Genomic DNA, 20,402 nt, shown 5'->3' with positions numbered 1-20,402 from the left:
TTTAAAAAATGCAATAGGCTTTTCCGGCCTACTAAAGGTGTCTGTCTGTGTGCCCCTGCCTGGTGTTGTCCTCAACTAAATAAAGCTGAGCTTCAACCTTCCGGCTCTCATTAAGTGGTTTTAAAAAAAAAAAATGGTGGTTAGGGCCTACTAACGGCTTCTGCCCCTGCCTGGTGTTGCCCTCAACTAAATAAAGCTGAGCTTCAACCTTCTGCTCCAAATTACCATTTTAAAAAATGCAATAGGCTTTTCCGGCCTACTAAAGGTGTCTGTCTGTGTGCCCCTGCCTGGTGTTGCCCTCAACTAAATAAAGCTGAGCTTCAACCTTCTGCTCCAAATTACCATTTTAAAAAATGCAATAGGCTTTTCCGGCCTACTAAAGGTGTCTGTCTGTGTGCCCCTGCCTGGTGTTGTCCTCAACTAAATAAAGCTGAGCTTCAACCTTCCGGCTCTCATTAAGTGGTTTTTTAAAAAAAAAATGGTGGTTAGGGCCTACTAACGGCTTCTGCCCCTCCCTGGTGTTGCCCTCAACTAAATAAAGCTGAGCTTCAACCTTCTGCTCCAAATTACCATTTTAAAAAATGCAATAGGCTTTTCCGGCCTACTAAAGGTGTCTGTCTGTGTGCCCCTGCCTGGTGTTGTCCTCAACTAAATAAAGCTGAGCTTCAACCTTCCGGCTCTCATTAAGTGGTTTTAAAAAAAAAAAATGGTGGTTAGGGCCTACTAACGGCTTCTGCCCCTCCCTGGTGTTGCCCTCAACTAAATAAAGCTGAGCTTCAACCTTCTGCTCCAAATTACCATTTTAAAAAATGCAATAGGCTTTTCCGGCCTACTAAAGGTGTCTGTCTGTGTGCCCCTGCCTGGTGTTGCCCTCAACTAAATAAAGCTGAGCTTCAACCTTCTGCTCCAAATTACCATTTTAAAAAATGCAATAGGCTTTTCCGGCCTACTAAAGGTGTCTGTCTGTGTGCCCCTGCCTGGTGTTGTCCTCAACTAAATAAAGCTGAGCTTCAACCTTCCGGCTCTCATTAAGTGGTTTTAAAAAAAAAAAATGGTGGTTAGGGCCTACTAACGGCTTCTGCCCCTCCCTGGTGTTGCCCTCAACTAAATAAAGCTGAGCTTCAACCTTCTGCTCCAAATTACCATTTTAAAAAATGCAATAGGCTTTTCCGGCCTACTAAAGGTGTCTGTCTGTGTGCCCCTGCCTGGTGTTGTCCTCAACTAAATAAAGCTGAGCTTCAACCTTCCGGCTCTCATTAAGTGGTTTTAAAAAAAAAAAATGGTGGTTAGGGCCTACTAACGGCTTCTGCCCCTCCCTGGTGTTGCCCTCAACTAAATAAAGCTGAGCTTCAACCTTCTGCTCCAAATTACCATTTTAAAAAATGCAATAGGCTTTTCCGGCCTACTAAAGGTGTCTGTCTGTGTGCCCCTGCCTGGTGTTGCCCTCAACTAAATAAAGCTGAGCTTCAACCTTCTGCTCCAAATTACCATTTTAAAAAATGCAATAGGCTTTTCCGGCCTACTAAAGGTGTCTGTCTGTGTGCCCCTGCCTGGTGTTGTCCTCAACTAAATAAAGCTGAGCTTCAACCTTCCGGCTCTCATTAAGTGGTTTTAAAAAAAAAAAATGGTGGTTAGGGCCTACTAACGGCTTCTGCCCCTCCCTGGTGTTGCCCTCAACTAAATAAAGCTGAGCTTCAACCTTCTGCTCCAAATTACCATTTTAAAAAATGCAATAGGCTTTTCCGGCCTACTAAAGGTGTCTGTCTGTGTGCCCCTGCCTGGTGTTGTCCTCAACTAAATAAAGCTGAGCTTCAACCTTCCGGCTCTCATTAAGTGGTTTTAAAAAAAAAAAATGGTGGTTAGGGCCTACTAACGGCTTCTGCCCCTCCCTGGTGTTGCCCTCAACTAAATAAAGCTGAGCTTCAACCTTCTGCTCCAAATTACCATTTTAAAAAATGCAATAGGCTTTTCCGGCCTACTAAAGGTGTCTGCCCCTCCCTGGTGTTGTCCTCAACTGAACAAAGCTGAGCTTCCACATTCTGGCTTTCGCCCTATACTATCAGATATTAAACTGCATTTGGCCTACTAGTGTGGTTAGGCCCTTGAAACAGTGTCTGCTGCTCTTGGGTTTGCTACTCCACTGAACAAAGCAATGCCGCCTGTTTAGTCCTGTTACCAATTTTGAACTGCATGTAGCCTACTTTATTCTTTGGCCCTATATCTGTTTCCTCCTCATCCTGCCCATTGCCCAGCCACTGCTAAATGAGTCTGCTGGTACATTGACCTAGACCACTACATTCCCCTTGTACTCTACACAGCCAGAATCTGACCCTGCTGAAAGTAAGGTTCCCCTTCCCGCATGTTATACCACCTTACACAGGGACAAAGAGGAAGGTGCAGATGAAAGTGCAGGTTCCTTCATCAGGTGGGGGGGCATACTCGTTGGCGACGTCACTGGCACAGGGCCCCTCAGAGTACGCAAAAGTGTCGCTGCTGGTGGGAGGCGCCCCCGCCATGCAAACACACCGCCGTACTTTGAGGGGCCCTGTGCCAGTGGCAATGCGAACGAGTGGGCCCCCCCCTGCTTGCTCAGGATCACAGCACTTGCAACGTTTAAATACTTACCTTTCCCTGCAACACCGCCGTGACGTAGTCCGCATTTCCTGGGCCCACGAAAAACTTGAGCCAGCCCTACTCCCCCCACAACTTTCCCCCAATTCCCTATGCCCAACTATTATTATACAGTTAATTAAGATTGGCAAGCTTCAGAAACAAGAATGGATGTTTTTGGCATTAAAATGGGCACTGTAGGTGTTTTCCTGGCCTCCACTCACTGCCGACTATGCTTCCCCATTGACTTGCATTGGGTTTCGTGTTTCGGTCGATCCCCGACTTTTAGCGATAATCGGCCGACTGCACTCGACTCGACTCTGGACAAAATCGGGTTTCCCAAAACCCTACTCGATCTTAAAAAAATGAAAGTCGCTCAACCCTAGTCTTTACCTTTCCAGGGCTATATCATCCCCGCCCAGGGATTGGCTATGGATCCTACCAAACTACAGGCTGTGATGGACTGGCAAGAACCCCATTCTCTTAAAGCAGTGCAGCGCTTTATGGGGTTCATAAATTACTATCGTCAGTTCATTCCCCACTTCTCAACTTTGGTAGCTCCCTTGGTAGCCCTCAACAAGAAGGGAGCAAATCCCAAATTGTGGTCTGAAGAGGTCTCCAAGGCTTTTTCTTCTATTAAGTCTCATTTTGCTAGCGCTCCCATCCTACATCGACCCGATGTTGATAAGCTGTTTATAATGGAGGTGGATGCCTCATCCGTTGGTGCTGGAGCAGTCCTCTTCCAAAAGGATGCTCAAGGTCGGAAGCATCCTTGCTTCTTCTTCTCCAAGACCTTCACACCAGCGGAGAGGAATTATTCCATCGGGGACAGGGAGTTGCTAGCAATGAAGTTAGCCTTCTCGGAGTGGAGACATCTTTTGGAGGGGGCTCGCTTTCCCTTCCAAGTCTTCACGGACCACAAAAATTGGGTTTATTTACAAACAGCCCAGCGGCTAAATTCTCGTCAGGCCAGATGGTCCTTGTTCTTCTCCCGGTTCCACTTCACCCTCCATTATCTTGCTGGGGAGAAGAACATTCGTGCTGATGCCCTCTCTCGCTCCGTTGTGTCATCTGAGGAGAGGACGGGGGGGCCTCAGCTTATTGTTCCATCTGGGAGCCTGAGAACCGTAGCTCCGGTTTCGCTAAAGTCTGTGCCTCCGGGCAAGACTTTCGTACCCATTAATTTGCGACCGGAGGTTCTCTCTTGGGCTCATTTGTCCAGGTTGGGTGGACACTTTGGGACAAAGAGGACATCTGAGCTGCTGGCGAGGACGTACTGGTGGCCACATATGGTCCGTGACGTAGGAGATTATATTTGGGCGTGTGTCTCCTGCGCCAAAAATAAGTCTCCTCGACAACGGCCAGCTGGGTTACTCTATCCCTTGCCGGTGGCAGACAGGGCCTGGGAGATGGTCAGGATGGACTTTGTGGTGGGTTTGCCCAAGTCTCGTGGCTGTACTATCATTTGGTGAATAATAGAATTGGCACTCAAAAAGTTCTTTTTGCAAGATGAAAAAAATTGTTTCCATTTATTGGTGCAACCAGTTCAGTATTTGATGATATAAACGTTTTCGGTCACAAGACCTTCATCAGAAACATCATATATGAAACTGAAATACATAATTTTGTAGAAAAACCACATGTTATACAATTAGGATCACATAAAAAGACCAGTATATGCACACAAGTGAAACGAATCAGAATCCGATAGATGCTGTCTTGGAAAAATATAAATGTAACATATGAGAGACGTCTCTCATATGTTACATTTATATTTTTCCAAGACAGCATCTATCGGATTCTGATTCGTTTCACTTGTGTGCATATACTGGTCTTTTTATGTGATCCTAATTGTATAACATGTGGTTTTTCTACAAAATTATGTATTTCAGTTTCATATATGATGTTTCTGATGAAGGTCTTGTGACCGAAAACGTTTATATCATCAAATACTGAACTGGTTGCACCAATAAATGGAAACAATTTTTTTCATCTTGCAAAAAGAACTTTTTGAGTGCCAAGTCTATTATTCATTCATTGACGGGTTAGAAACCTTACTTGAGCACCACCCAGGAGCCTCGAGTGCCGTGTGTAATTTTTGTACTATCATTTGGGTTATCACCGATCATTTTTCTAAAATGGTGCATTTGGTGTCGCTTCCATGGCTACCTTCTGCATGGGCCTTGGCAGCGTTGGTCATAAAACACATCTTCCGCCTACACGGTATGCCGGACAAAATTGTCAGTGACCGGGGTCCCCAGTTTGCATCTTGGTCCTGGAGAGAGCTTTGTCGTCTTCTCAGCATTGAGCTGAATCTCTCTTCCGCATATCATCCCTAGAAGAATGGGTTGGTAGAGAGGGCCAACCAGACCTTGGACACATATCTGTGACATTTTGTGTCAGCCAGGCAGGATGACTGGGCATCCTTGCTATCGTGGGCGGAGTTTGCGCTGAACAATGCTGTAGCCGACTCCACTGGACAAACCCCATTCCTCCTTAACTATGGTCAGCATCCGCGGGTACCTGTGCCTATGCCTGTGTCTTCCGCCAACTCCAGGGTGGCAGACTGGGCTGTGGAGGCATGGGACATTTGGGACCGCACTCAGGATGCCATTCGGGCCTCCAAGGAGAGAATGAGGTCCTCCGCCGATGCTTCGACCTTTGCTTCTGGCAACTTGGTGTGGCTCTCCGCCCATAACATCAGGCTGCGAGTTGAGTCCACTAAGTTTGCACCTCGCTACTTGGGTCCCTTCAAGGTCCTCAAACAGGTTAACCCTGTGGTCTACCGTCTGGCCCTTCCTCCACTCCTGGGTATCACCGACACCTTTCATGTGTCCCTCTTGAAGCCCGTATACATGTCTCGGTTTTCCGAGTCATCTGCCGGGGCATCGGGTTCGTCTACGGACGATTACAAGGTGAATGCTATTTTGGGGTGCAAGGTGGTACTTGGCAAAAAATTCTATTTGGTGGATTGGAAGGGTTATGGCCCAGAGGACAGGTCCTGGGTGCCTGCTGAACACATTCGAGCTCCACAGCTCATTGCTGCCTTTGGGCGTGGCGGGGTCCAGGGGGGGGGCCTAGAGGGGGGTAATGTTGGGGGTCGAGTTCCCGCCTCTGCACAGGGGGAATCTCTGGCCATCTCCACTGCGGTCTCCCATTCTTCTGCTGCCGCAGTGGAGCCTGCTCAGCAGAGACGTCGGTCCCAGTGTCTCGCTCAGTCTGACTCTGTGCAAAGGGTTACTGCTGCTTTTCCAGCTTCTGCCATTGAAGCCAGTGCTGGACAGCAGCGAGCAGATGCTTTTGGGACTCAGTCCTGCTTTTCCCCTTCTGAGCATGCCCAGGGTAAGAGCTCTCATTGGAGATCGAGGGTCACATGCTTGGATACTGCAGCAAAGCCCATTGGTTCTCCAGGAAGATCCTGAAGGTGCTCAGGCTTTGTGGCAGCCTCTCATTGGTCTTTCTAGGAAGGTCTTGTACTTGCTGCAGCTATAAAAGGTTTGCATGGCCGCATGGCCATGCGCTAGTATCAAATCTAAGTTATGTGCTTTGCGCCAGTGTGGTTGCGTGTGTATGTGTTCAGGGACCCAGCTGAAATAAGCCCCTAGAATACCGGCACCTCCGGCGAGGAGATTGTATGATTGCATAACCACAAACTGCTATCTGCTCGGCAGTTGCTGTGTTCTCCTGTGAGTGTAACAGGGCACAGTGCTATCTTTAGGCGACTCTGCGAAGTAACAGAGTTCGCTTCTACTGCCATATAGGGCCGCCATTTGCCAGCAGCAGGTTCTCTCCTGCAAAGTGGACCCCGGGCTGCGAATGCACCAAATAACATCTCTCTATTTACTCGGTGCGTTCCGCCAGCCCTAACACCCCTTTAAAGACTTTTCCTTTAACATGGGAGCCCAGGGCCATGGACCGGGTCGCCGACGCCATGACACATCCCTTTAAGTACCGGACCCAGTACCGAGTACCCCAAAGCCCTGGCGGGCATTCCACAATTATTATCCAATATTTGGTGTTAGTGTTTTCAGGCAGGTGGATGGAAATGAAGTAAGCTGCCCACCTTAACATCGACATACCAATGTCATGTATCAACGCTTGTGGGAATACTGTGCCGTTAAGCCTTTGTGTGTGCTTTGCACCCCTATATGGGTGGTGCCAGTGGCCCCAGCTGTGTTGGCCACTTCATCTTCATCTGCCTTGTGCTTCCACTGAACCCCTGCTGCCACATGAGGACACTCTCAGTAATATGTCTACCAGCGTGCTCTTGTATTTCCGCATTTTCTGATCATGCTTTAGTGGCGAAAGTAAAAATGGCACGTTGTGCTTGTATAATGCAGGTGCCTGGATGCATCGCACAGAGTTCACAAGGTGGAAACAGTCAGGAGTTGTAATATTGGTATTGTTATACAACAATGACTTCTAAGCGATTAGGGTTAGTAATTTAACAATATAGGGGATCACAGCAGGTTGCAAATAAGCTAGAAAGTCTCTCAGTACTTAACGTTAGTAGGTGTGTTCAGTCTTGGGAGTCACCACGTGCGTTCTCACTTGAAGTTCTGGCCCCAGTGGGGGTCACCAGGTTAAAGCCCGTTGAGCCTCCCATGCACCAACCAGCCTCCTCCCAACCTGTAATCCTAGTCCCAGCTGACCCTGATACCGTAAGTGAAAACTGCAAGTGAAGGTCCTGCTCACTCACACTGTTACTCCTCTCTCACAGGCATGCCTTTCCTGTCGCAGTTGCCACACGGTTCTTCTCGTCTTGACCATCGGCAGAAGTCTCTCAGTCTCGGGGCAGAGAGAACCGGGCCTCAACCTTTGACAGGCGTAGTTGGATCTTGGAGGCTTGACTAGCGCATGGAGCAGATTATGGTCAGCCATACTCCCTGCTGATGCCTTTCACAGTGGTCTCAGCGGTGTCTCTGAAGCACATCTGTCCTGCTCTCTTCCCTGGCACCAAATCTCCTCATGGTTTGATGTGCAGAGCTTTGATATAAAGGAAGGTCCTTCCCCCTCTAAATCTTTCAGCACACTTTGGTGCGGCTTTATTTCGGTTGGCCAGCAGATGGCAGTCTCTCCTCATTAATGGTACATCCTGCACTTCCTGCACAAATTTTCTAGAGGGCGCATGGTTTTTTGTTACACTTGTAATAGGGATCCAGTAGGGTGCACACACAGGAATTAGCACTTGCATCAATCCAGGGAACTCAGTGGTCCTTGCTTAGGCACAGCAGCATGTACTGCCTCTTGTATGCCAGACTGCCCAGAGGCAGCAACAAGCTGTCCTCAGTGGGAGGTGTGTCTTCTGGGTCCTCTCTTTCATCTGTAATATCTGTATTCCTCAGTCAAGCTTCTGTGATGCCCGTGAGCTGCTTTGAGTGCCACCCTGTTGTGAACACAGTTGTTCCTCATGCTCCTCATCTTCTAAAACTGGCTGGACAATCCCCTGGCTGGACATTTGTGTACCTGGCCGCTGTGTGTACAGGAAGTCATCCACCAAGACATGTGTGGATGCTTGGTCTGATAATGGTGTGAATGGTCTCTTCCCTCCTTCTTTTCATCCTGTGCCACCACCTCATCCTTCATCGCCTAAAGCTCTGTTTTTCTATTAATCATAGAAGTGGGATAATAACGCTGATGATGGCACTATCAGATCTGCCCATGTTTGTGGAGTACTCACAGCAGTGCAACATAGCACACACGTCGAACGTGGAGGCCCAATCATTGGTAGTGAAGTGGTGTTGCTCTGCAGCTCAAACTCCAGGATTGTGTGCTTCTGCTCACACAGTTTCTCCAGCATGTGCATGGTGGAGTTCCACCTTGTGGGTACGTCGCATGTGAGGCATTGAGTGGGAAGGCAGAAATGAGGCTGCAGCACAGACAGGCGAGCAGCATCAGGGTGAAAGTGACGAAAGCGTGCACAGATGGCCTGCACATTTAGCAGCAGCTCTGACATTTCTGTGTAACTTTTGAGGAAGCTCTGCACCCCTAATTCAGCACATGCGCCAGGCATGTTTGTCAATCTGGCTAGGCCTGGAGGCGATTTGAGATTTTGCTTGTTATTGCACACCATCAGGCTGGGCCTGAGTTTTAGCGGCACCGACTACACATCTGTCTGTTCTTTAATCCCCATCCACAGTTCCTACGTGGTGTGGGATTTTTCCCACAAATAGATGAGTTTCTGATCAGCTTGCAGTAGTTTACCCCTGGCTTTGCTGAAGTTGGTTTTACAGGTGTTACACTGACTGGATGAAGGGGCATTTCAAAAAGCGAAGTAGGAGAAGGAGGTAACATGGACAAAAAAACATCCAAAAGACATCCAGCAATCCTCTGTGGTGCTCAGGCCTAGCTACCATAACATTTACCCAGTGGGCAGTTAGAAAGCTTTAACGTCCATACCCGTGCTTACTGGTCCATATATCGGTGGTTATGTGGACCTCTACACTGATGGCGTTGCATAGTATATACCCAATTTTATTTACAACATGTTCATGCAGGTCTGGGATGGCCCTCCTTGAAAAGTAGTGGCTGTCGACTGGGAACCACCTACACATTTGTTTGCAGGGCAATTGTCCTTCTTTTACCCCCATTTAGCTTCTTTTTTCAAGACCTTACTATGACCATTTTACAGCCATTTTAAAGCACCAAAGTTCTGGTCCCTGTTGTCTTCTATTGGGTTCGAGTTCGGATTCAAGTTAGGATTCCAAACTGAACTTTTAACTACAGTTCAGCAGAACCCTACACACCCGAACATCCATGGTTCCGCTCATCCTTAATCACAATGGCTGTATAACCTGGTACTTACATAAGCATTTTATGAGTCCAGCTATAGAAGGGAATAGTTTATGGGTTCAAGTATATTGGCTCTCTACCCACTCAGCTTGACTGGTACCTGCAGATTGTACTAGTGTGAGATCTCAGAGGCGTGTAGGGGGGGCACTGAGGCTTGGTGATCGGAGCTAGAGTTACACTTTCATAAAGGATTATAGTGCAATTTTGGCAAGGGGAGGAAACACTTTGAGTTTAGAAATGGCTAAACCTAGAGGAGAGTCCAAGTGATCCTTGGTAATCATCCTTTACCTCTGTACAGGGAATCAGACATCACTACACGTATTTCCCATGACACAGAGCTTGGTGTAGCCGTTGACAGGTAGTTCACATCTCATGAGCAAGATGTGGAAAAAATGGAGGTGGGACATTCACAAAAGTCACACAGATGTTAAATCAGGGGATGAGTGTTGTAAATTCTGCTTTTGGGTTCCCTCCGGTGGTAGTAGGTGGTAATGCAGTTGTCCCTGGGTTGCAGTCCTGGTCAGGTGTGTCTGCTGATTGCAGTTCTGACTGGGGTATTTAGGTGTGCAGGATTCATTAGTCCTTGCCAGTTGTCAATTGTTGTTGGGAGGTGTTGGACCTCTGCTTGGTTCCCCTGCCTTTCTGCCTAATCAGCAAAGATAAGTGTCTGGTTTTTTTTCTGTGGCACACATGCTGTGTGCTTCATAATTCAGTGCTATTCTTTTGTGTTTTCTTGTCCAGCTTAGATTGTGTCAGTATTTTCTCAGTCTTGTTGGATTCTCTGGGGTTGCAGATATTCATTCCACGTCTTTAGTTAGATTGTGGAATTTTTTGTATTATCTGCGGTGGATATTTTTGGAAAGGGTTTTATTACTGACCGCCTAGTATTCTGTCCTATCCTTTCCTATTTAGCTAGAGTGGCCTCTTTTGCTAAATCCTGTTTTCTACCTGCGTGTGTCTTTTCTTCTACTACTCACAGTCATTATTCGTGGGGGGCTGCCTATCCTTTGGGGTTCTGCTCTGAGGCAAGGTAGTATTCCTATTTCCATCTATAGGGGTATTTAGTCCTCCGGCTGTGTCGGTGTCTAGGGTTTGTTAGGCACACCCCACGGCTACTTCTAGTTGCGGTGTTAGTTCAGGATTTGCGGTCAGTACAGGTTCCACCGACTCCAGAGAAAGTTTCATGCGGCTCCAAGGTCACCGGATCATAACAGATGAGTCAGAAAGCCAGAGAGAAGCTGGTTAAGGTCCCCATACAGCAGTAAAGCAAAAAGTACAACAACAAGAATGGCATGAAAAAGAGTAGTCAAACTGTCCTGAGGTCAGCAACAAATGTACAAGCAGATAATGGTGAACTCCAGAAGCAGGGTAAGGTAAAATGCCAGCTGAGAAGCAAGTACCAATGTATTATCTCTGATCAGAGCCAAGCAATCTAAACTAATGATTGGCACAGACATGTGCATCTTAGAGATTTAGAGTCCTCAGTGCTCAGGTGCCTGACAGAAGGGAAAACAAGGGTTAATTTTTGGGACTAGCCTAGAGTGGGAGGTGATAAGCTGAAAGAACAAAAGACAGTTCTTGCTAGAACTTTAGAAAGGGTCCAGTGTACATAGAGAAAAGACATAAGGTCTAATATGAGCAGCGCCGCATGATGTGGGTGTCCTTAATGAGAGAGGAAGCAGAAACATAAGATAGCGAGATCCTAGCGGTGAGAAGATGAGAGAGATTATCTAGAGGGCAGAGTTATCTTTCGGACACGGGCCCTAGGAGGGGACTCCTAGAATAGCCCAAAGTTTACAACTTCAAGAGGTAATGGGCTTAAACAATACAGAGTACATACGACTAAAAGAATGCCACGGGTGGGAGTCAGAGCATCAGAGAAAGAAGTGATATGTGCTGGCTATACTTTTAAAGTAGCTCACCTAAGGGGAACAAGATGCAGGATATGGTTTTAATATAGGACTCCTACAAACTGAACTGTAATATTGAGCTGGGCTGTGGTGAAGTATAGAGGAATGGTGAAGATAGAGGACAAGAGAGAAAAGAGGAAGGAATCTGTGTATGAAAAATGCTTCATATTGTGCAAGAAATGTTCATCAAGATATGTATTCGCTATCTCCTGTATATAATCCCTTTTCGGTAATCGTTGAGTAAAAAGTTTAATTTTTCACTGGTGGTCTACCTCATTGAACAGTTCAACACTTGGTCCTTGCAAACCAATGTCATCAGTTATATGCAGCCTGCAAGGGTGTAGCGCCCTCATAGCACAAGTCCACACACCCAGCCAGGACCTCCACCTTCATGCAACGTGACGGGGCGTAAGAGATGAGTACCTCGCCCGCAGCTACCGCTCCGTGCCACGTTACAAGTGCATGTGTTGACTGCCATCTCTAGTTGTTATTTTCACGATCTCCTTTTCCTGTCAGTGTATGAAACGTTTTGATTACATCCTGATGAAAGGATACAATTGTATTTAGTGTAACTAATGCTCTGTGAGTTAATCAGTCGTAAAGCGTTATTCACAAGAAATTAACTTGGATAGGGTGATAACTTACTGACTGCTGAGTGTCCAGACTGTTGGGATCCCCACCAATCACGAAAATGGGGCCCTGGAAACCAGGAATCAGATACTGCAATGCACTGTCTGAATGGAGTGGAGGAATACACTCCAATCATTGTCTTTGAGATTGTTGTAAAGAGTCATACACTTTAATCTGACTTGTCTGGTAATTCCACAGATGATGAATGGAGATAAGGACAAATCCACTTTATTCAGGCTCCAGGATTGCAGAGTCTCATTTTTGGGATAGATGGATACCAAGCAATCACATCCCAAGCAATCAGCAAGTTATTCCCTATCCTATGGATAGTGGATAACTTACTATCTTGTTAATAACTCTTTAAGGATTGGCTGAAACATTTTACATGCAGTAAGAAATTGTAAAAAAAACTCATAAAGATCGGAACTGTTACTGGTGTAATAATATAGTCGTTTTGTGTCACTGGGCCACTTGTAATGATGTTGAATAAGTATTTATGAATATTTATATTTTTTTCTTTGAAGGAAAAAAGTGAATCATTTTTATGGAGCACAAGTAGCCCTTCATCAACTCGTGGGCTGTCTACTACGACATCTTCACTTACATTGCAGACCATAACGTCTCGGACCTTTAATGCCATCTGGAATGAACCAATTACATACATTGTAGGACAACTTAGACCATATACAACGTACTTATTTGAGGTTTCAGCTGTTACCATTGAACCAGGCTACATTGACAGTACAATCGTAAGAACCCCAGAGTCGGGTAAGTAAAAATTTTCATTTTCATGATCATCTAAACTGCGGCATTAATGTATAATTTTTATATTACTGATTGTTCAAGAATTTCTATGGCAGCATTAACAGGCTTAAAAGGTACTCTGTCCTTTGGGATTCATTCCTATCTCTAAATCATTAGATTCACATTCAGTTTGAACCTTAGAATGAACTTGTAATACACTTGTGTGAAAATGTGTTTTCTTCCTTCCGGATTTCCTATTCTTTTGCATGTTTGTTAAACTTAAATATTTCAGATCACCAAACAAATTTAAATGTAAGATGAAGATAACAAAAGTTAATAAAGTTGAAAAAGACAAATTTACATAAAATTCAACCAAGGGATGGGAAACGAAAGGACCAAGGGCAGGGGCATCTGCAATCAAATGCTTGCTAGAATGAAATCTGAGAATGAATTCCCAATTTTTAACACTCCCATGACAATGCTTACCTGGTCTTGTGTCACTCTCTGCATTATGGTCTCCATTGATGACATTCTGACCTTTGAAAGCTGCAGCCAGTCACATTTTGCAGTGGTCCCATGATTTAACAGTTCATTGCTTGAGACCAGAATGCATAGATCAGAGAGATACCAGAGAAGCATAGCCACTAGAATTGCGCAAATCAATTCTAGAGATTCTAGTCTATCAGCCAGTAGTCTGTAGGCTCGCAAATTTAGGATCCCCGTTGTAAATTTTGATTAGCCCGAGCTGCCACAATTTCATCATTGCAGTGTGATGCACAGATGATGTTGCGCTAATCAAAAGCCTGGATGGTAAGTGATTCGCGAACCTCCCGTCCAGTGGCCAGAGACTACTGACTTGGTCGATGGCCCAGAGTGCCATGATTTATTCCGCCCAACTCTAATTACCACTTTATGTAATTAACTAATTTAGTTAGCCTTTGTTATCATTATTTTGCATTAGAAATCAAATTTGCATTTTTTTCCGATGACTAAATGTCTATCCCATGTTCTGTGTTGTGCTATATGCTCATATTAAAGCATCTGATTAAGTATGGTTAGCTACTGATTTATACCTCGTGCCCAATATCTACAGTAGCTGCTGTTCTCCACCCAACCTGTGGTCTGATATAAAGCAGCATTTAAACCACAATGCAGAAAGCTTTTTGGCTTCAAAAGAATATGGTAAGTCCCTCAAAGTCAAAACAAATGAAGGTGCCAGAAGAAAAGGAGCTTCTGTTGTTTTCTCTGAATGTCTGAGATTCTACCATGAGCAAGTACTTCATCACTTACTCTTATCCTGCCAGCTCTAATGTTATCAGTTTCATTTCTTAGTAGTATGAGTTATAGGAATGCAATTTAATGATTTACAGCTTTCACTGTTTAATCCCTTTAGTTTTACAAAAAAAAAAAACACAGCATGGTTGTTTCATATAAAAATATGCTATGTATTGTGCAATTGAATAGTCTGTGTATAACATGAGTTTGCCTGTTGCTATAGAAGTAACTGAAGTGGATACATAATATCTATTTTGTGCATATTTTACTTGATTATTGATAATCTCATACCACGCTCTGTAGACAGCACATCATTGAACAGTACATCCATATGTACTGCTGTAAATCCTATATTTCATTATGTCCGGAAAAGATTACAGTGAGCAATTTTGTAGTATATTTAGATTCACTTACAGTATTTAGCAATTCCCTTATACAGTGCCTTGCAAAAGTATTCGGCTCCCTGGAACTTTTCAACCTTTTCCCACATATCATGCATCAAACATAAAGATACCAAATGTAAATTTTTGGTGAAGAATCAACAAGAAGTGGAACACAATTGTGAATTTGAATAAAATGTATTGGTTATTTTAATTTTTTGGGGAAATTCAAAAACTGAAAATTGGGGGTGCAAAATTATTTGGCCCCTTTACTTTCAGTGCAGCAAACTCACTCCATAAGTTCATTGTGGATCTCTGAATGATCCAATATTGTCCTAAATGTCTAATGATGATAAATATAATCCACCTGTGTGTAATCAAGTCTCCATATAAATGCACCTGCTCTTTGATAGTCTCAGGGTTCTGTTTGAAGCACAGAGAGCATCATGAAGAACAAGGAACACAACAGGCAGGTCCGTGATACTGTTGTAGAGAAGTATAGAGCTGGATTTGGATACAAAATGATTTCCAAAACTTTAGACATCCCAATGAGCACTGTGCAAGCGATCGTATTGAAATGGAAGGAGTATCATACCACTGCAAATCTACCAAGACCCGGCCGTCCCTCCAAACTTTCATCTCAAACAAGGAGAAGACTGATCCGAGATGCAGCCAAGAGGCCCATGATCACCCTGGATGAGCTGCAGAGATCTACAGCTGAGGTGGGACAGTCTGTCCATAGGACAAAAATCAGTTGTACACTGCACAAATCTGGCCTTTATGGAAGAGTGGCAAGAAGAAAGCCATTTCTCAAAGAAATCCATTAAAAGTGTTGCTTAAAGTTTGCAACAAGCCACCTGGGAGACACACCAAACATGTGGAAGAAGGTGCTCTGGTCAGATGAAACCAAAATCAAACTTTTTTGGCAACGCCAAACGATATGTTTGACTTAAAGGCAACACAGCTCATCACCCTGAACACACCATCCCCACTGTCAAACATGGTGGTGGCAGCAGCATGGTTTGGGCCTGCTTTTCTTCAGCAAGGACAGGAAAGATGGTTAAAATTGATGGGTAGATGGATGGAGCCAAATACAGGACCATTCTTGAAGAAAACCTGTTGGAGTCTGCAAAAGACCTGAGACTGGGACAGAGATTTTTCTTCCAACAAGACAATGATCCCAAACATAAAGTAAAATCAACAATGGAATGGTTCACAAATAAACATATCCAGGTATTAGAATGGCCAAGTCAAAGTCCAGACCTCAATCCAATCGAGAATCCGTGGAAAGAGCTGAAAACTGCTGTTCACAAATGATCTCCATCAAACCTCACTGAGCTCGAGCTGTTTACCAAGGAAGAATGGGTAAGAATTTGAGTCTCTCAATGTACAAAACTGATAGAGACATACCCCAAGCGACTTGCAGCTGTAGTCGCAGCAAAAGGTGGCGTAACAGAGTATTAAGTTAAAGGGGCTGAATAATATTGCACGCCCCACTTTTCAGTTTTTGAAGTTCCACAAAAATGTAAAATAACCAATACATTTCGTTCAACTTCACAATTGTGTTCCACTTGTTGTTGATTTTTCACCAAAAGTTTACATTTGGTAACTTTATGTTTGAAGTATGATATGTGGGAAAAGATTGAAAAGTTCCAGGGAGCCGAATACTTTCACAAGGCACTGTATATACACTCACCGGCCACTTTATTAGGTACACCTGTCCAACTTCTTGTTAACACTTAATTTCTAATCAGCCAATCACATGGCGGCAACTCAGTGCATTTAGGCATGTAGACATGGTCAAGACAATCTCCTGCAGTTCAAACCGAGCATCAGTATGGGGAAGAAAGGTGATTTGAGTGCCTTTGAACGTGGCATGGTTGTTGGTGCCAGAAGGGCTGGTCTGAGTATTTCAGAAACTGCTGATCTACTGGGATTTTCACGCACAACCATCTCTAGGGTTTACAGAGAATGGTCCGAAAAAGAAAAAAAATCCAGTGAGCGGCAGTTCTGTGGGCGGAAATGCCTTGTTGATGCCAGAGGTCAGAGGAGAATGGGCAGACTGGTTCGAGCTGATAGAAAGGCAACAGTGACTCAAATCGCCACCTGTTACAACCAAGGTAGGCCTAAGAGCATCTCTGAACGCACAGTGCGTCGAACTTTGAGGCAGATGGGCTACAGCAGCAGAAGACCACACCGGGTACCACTCCTTTCAGCTAAGAACAGGAAACTGAGGCTACAATTTGTACAAGCTCATCGAAATTGGACAGTAGAAGATTGGAAAAACGTTGCTTGGTCTGATGAGTCTCGATTTCTGCTGCGACATTCGGATGGTAGGGTCAGAATTTGGCGTAAGCAACATGAAAGCATGGATCCATCCTGCCTTGTATGGAGCATCTTTGGGATGTGCAGCCGACAAATCTGCGGCAACTGTGTGATGCCATCATGTCAATATGGACCAAAATCTCTGAGGAATGCTTCCAGCACCTTGTTGAATCTATGCCACGAATAATTGAGGCAGTTCTGAAGGCAAAAGGGGTCCAACCCGTTACTAGCATGGTGTACCTAATAAAGTGGCCGGTGAGTGTATATATATATGTATATATATATATATATATATATATATATATATATATATATATATATTGTGCAACGGGGTTGTTCAATGTGACAGGCAGTGACCACAAGGAATGTTCACAGCAAAACGTGTTTAATGTCCAAAACTCACACAGTGTACAGCAGATGGTATCCTCTGGATCGTGGCCGGGAAACGAGACAGTCCATACATGTGTCTGGTTGCCGAAGGTGACTGCACCACCATATCACGCTGCGGGGTGCCAGGAGTTCGCTCTGCTGGGCTCTGTGTTATCCTCACACAGGCTGAGCTTTTGTATCGCTGCAAACTCCACTCTGACATACCCACCCCCCTGAACACTCTGCTGCAAGGGTTTTTACAATAACCTGTGTCCATAGGCCACATGGAAAATCCGGCCCGGGGGAGGAAACGGACCAACCCCACTACCTTCCTGTAGCCCATGCAGATTTTCTTAATCTGCCCTGGACAAATAGCTTGTCCAAGACTACACTTTTATTCTGCATTGCAATCACAGCTACTCCTGTGACTACAATGGACTCCTGTGGCCTCAATACGCTTCTGAGCACATCCTGGGGGACACATTACGACCCTTGCAAATAACACTGGTCGCTGCCTCACATACCCCCTGTCATGATCTCCACACTGTCCTTGTCTGTTAGGTTACTATTGTGTGGAGGCTGTCAGTCTGGTTTGGTTATGCTGGGTGTGGGCTGCAATCACCTGTGTTAACTTCTCTTGATTAGTCCTCTACTTGTACATGCTAGCTCCTCTATCCAGTGTCAAATGTACACATGCTGCTGTCTGTGTGAGTCTGATCTCTCTGTGCTCTGCGCCTGACCCAGTCTGACTTTATTTCCTTCCTGGCCGTGGAATCTTTGCCTGTGACCTGACTTCTATTTTGCCTGCTCCCTGTAAACTATATTGCCTTTCTGGTTTTCCTGACCCCGGCTCGTGAATTGGATTTCGTCTCTGACTACCCCTTGTTGTACTGCGCTATTTCCTGAACCTGACCTCGGATCGTTTGACCTCCCTTTACTTATCCAGTAAGTAGTATTATTTTACTATCTGTTATTGTAGGCTTTCTCTCCACTTTTGGGACCTATTATTCCTATATTGACTCGTGTCACACCTTCCCTTGTTCAAACTTGTGCGGTTAAAAATTTGTCACCATACAGGAGGCCCGTGACAGGGCATCCGCATTTCCCTGTGATTTCCCCGCCCGAGGTTCCATGTATGCATACCACCCCCACTTTCCATCCATTGGGGTTGTCCCCAGCAACAAGGGATGCATGAACCAGAGTCACTAAGCTCCCTGAGTCCAAGAGAGCATCCATAGAGAGCGTCCATCTGGTACCCGTTAATGAGTACCTTGCACATTTGGGGTTCAGTACTGATGATGCCTGTAGTGGCAGTGCAGATGGGCTAGGCGTACATAAACACACAGCGAGTATACTCGCAGTTCATGGGTTCAGCTGTCAGGGGGGCAGTTGGCAGCCACATGTCTGGGGCCCTGCCACCACCAACACTTGATAGTTGCAGTGCAACTGGACCATGGGGCTGATTTAGGAGACACAGGTCTGTTGTCACTCTTCCTTTGGGATACCCCCTCAGTACAGGCTTGGTCCGGATTGGCCCCAGTGGAGGGTCGTGGACTTTTCCCAGACTTCGGGGCCGGCGGAGCCTTATGTGACAGCTGAAGTGGAGCAATGTCCTGTATAAAGTCCTGAGTGGCGTATACCGCTCCACCAGTCCAACCACCTGGTCCAGAGTGCCCGAGTCCCCTTTCCCCACCCAACGCTGTATGGCTGCTGGCAGTGCCCTCTCCACCCGGTCAACCAAAATGCTCTCTACCATCTGGGATGGGGTTAAGGTCTTAGGCCTGAGACCTGGCATGGTGAGACTCGGCAAAGGCTATTGGAACACCCCTTGGGCCCGCACATATGTATTAACCCCAGTTGGGCAAGGATCTCACCTCTTACTTTCTCATAGTCCGGGGCATCCTCCCAACTGAGGTCCAAGTAAGCCTTCTGGGCAACTCCCATCAGGAAGGGGGTCACCAGTTCAGCCCACTGGAAAAATGACAAGCTCCCCATTCCGCTGTGTGCTCGAACACTATAAGAAAAGCCTCCATATCGTCCTCAGGACTCATCTTCTTCAGAGCCGACCGGACCTTGTACCGGACCTCAGAACGCAATCTGTTGCAAAATCAACAACATACAACTGCAACTTCTGTTGTTGCACTTGAGAGAGGGCCAAATGTCTTAGTATTTTCTCCATCTTGTCAGCCAGCTTGAGCTGCAGCATTGAAGGCCTAATAACTGACATGCAGCATGCTTTGGGGTATGCCTCAGTTCACACTGCCCACATTCTCCTACCAAATGTAGTGCAGCGGAGTTGGTGTAGTGTGACAGGCAGTGACCACAGGGAACATTCACAGCAAAATGTGTTTAATGTCCAAAGCTTACACAGTGTACAGCACATGGTATCCTCCAGATCGCAGCCGGGAAATGAGACAGTCCATACATGTGTCCGGTTGCCAAGGGAGACTGCACCACGGTATCATGCTGCGGGGTGCCAAGAGTTTGCCCTGCTGGGCTCTGTGTTATCCTCACACAGGCTGAGCTTTTGCAGAGCCGTCTGCTCTGCTTGCTGCAAACTCTACTTTTACACACCAAACCCTCTGCTACAAGGGTTGTCACAGTAACCTGTGGCCGTAGGCCACATAGAAAACCCAGCCTGGGGAGGAAATGGACCAACCACACTACCTTCCTTTAGTCCGTTTAAAAAATAAAAGCTCCATGCAGGTTTTCTTAAATTTGCCCTGGGCAAATATTTTGTCCAAGACTACACTTACTTTTATTCTGCATTGCAATCACAGCTACGCCTGTGACTGCAATGCACTCCCACTGCCTCAATACGCTTCTGAGTGTATCCTGGGGGACACATAGCGACCCTCGCAAATAACTCCGGTAGCTGCCTCACTATATATATATATATATATATATATATATTTATTTCACAAAAGTGAGTACATCCCTCACATTTTTGTAAATGTTTACTATATCTTTTCATGGGACAACACTAAAGATATGACAGTTTCATACAATGTACAATAGTCAATGTACAGATTGTATAACAGTGTAAATTTGGTGTGTCCCCTAAAATACTCACTACACAACCATGTGTCTAAACCTCTGGCAACAAAAGTGAGTACACCCCTATGTGAAAATAGCCAAATTGTGCCCAATTAACCATTTTCCCTCCCCGATGTCATGTGACTCAGTGTTACAACGTCTCAGGTATGTTACATTTCCTGTTATTGCTCTCACACTCTCTCATACTGGTCACTTGGAAGTTCAACATGGCACATCATGGCAAAAAAATCTCTCAGGATCTGAAAAAAAATATTATTATTCTAAATAAAGATGGCCTAGACTATAAGAAGCTTGCCAACACCCTGAAACT

The 20,402-nt window shown here is 45.4% G+C and overlaps 1 protein-coding gene across 1 annotated transcript in view; it reads left to right on the top strand.

The window, feature by feature from the left end:
• PTPRQ (protein tyrosine phosphatase receptor type Q) overlaps positions 1-20,402 on the top strand; it is a 677,639-nt gene that overhangs the window by 183,895 nt on the left and 473,342 nt on the right. The window contains exon 12 of the mRNA XM_077265498.1: positions 12,467-12,710. Within this exon, the coding sequence (XP_077121613.1) occupies positions 12,467-12,710 (244 nt within the window). The remainder of the gene's footprint in view (positions 1-12,466; positions 12,711-20,402) is intronic.

Source organism: Ranitomeya variabilis, chromosome 5 (assembly GCF_051348905.1).
Source record: "Ranitomeya variabilis isolate aRanVar5 chromosome 5, aRanVar5.hap1, whole genome shotgun sequence".
In the NCBI taxonomy this organism is placed as follows: domain Eukaryota; kingdom Metazoa; phylum Chordata; class Amphibia; order Anura; family Dendrobatidae; genus Ranitomeya; species Ranitomeya variabilis.
Note: the sequence above shows the minus strand (reverse complement) of the source record. Positions and strands in the feature narration are given on the sequence as shown.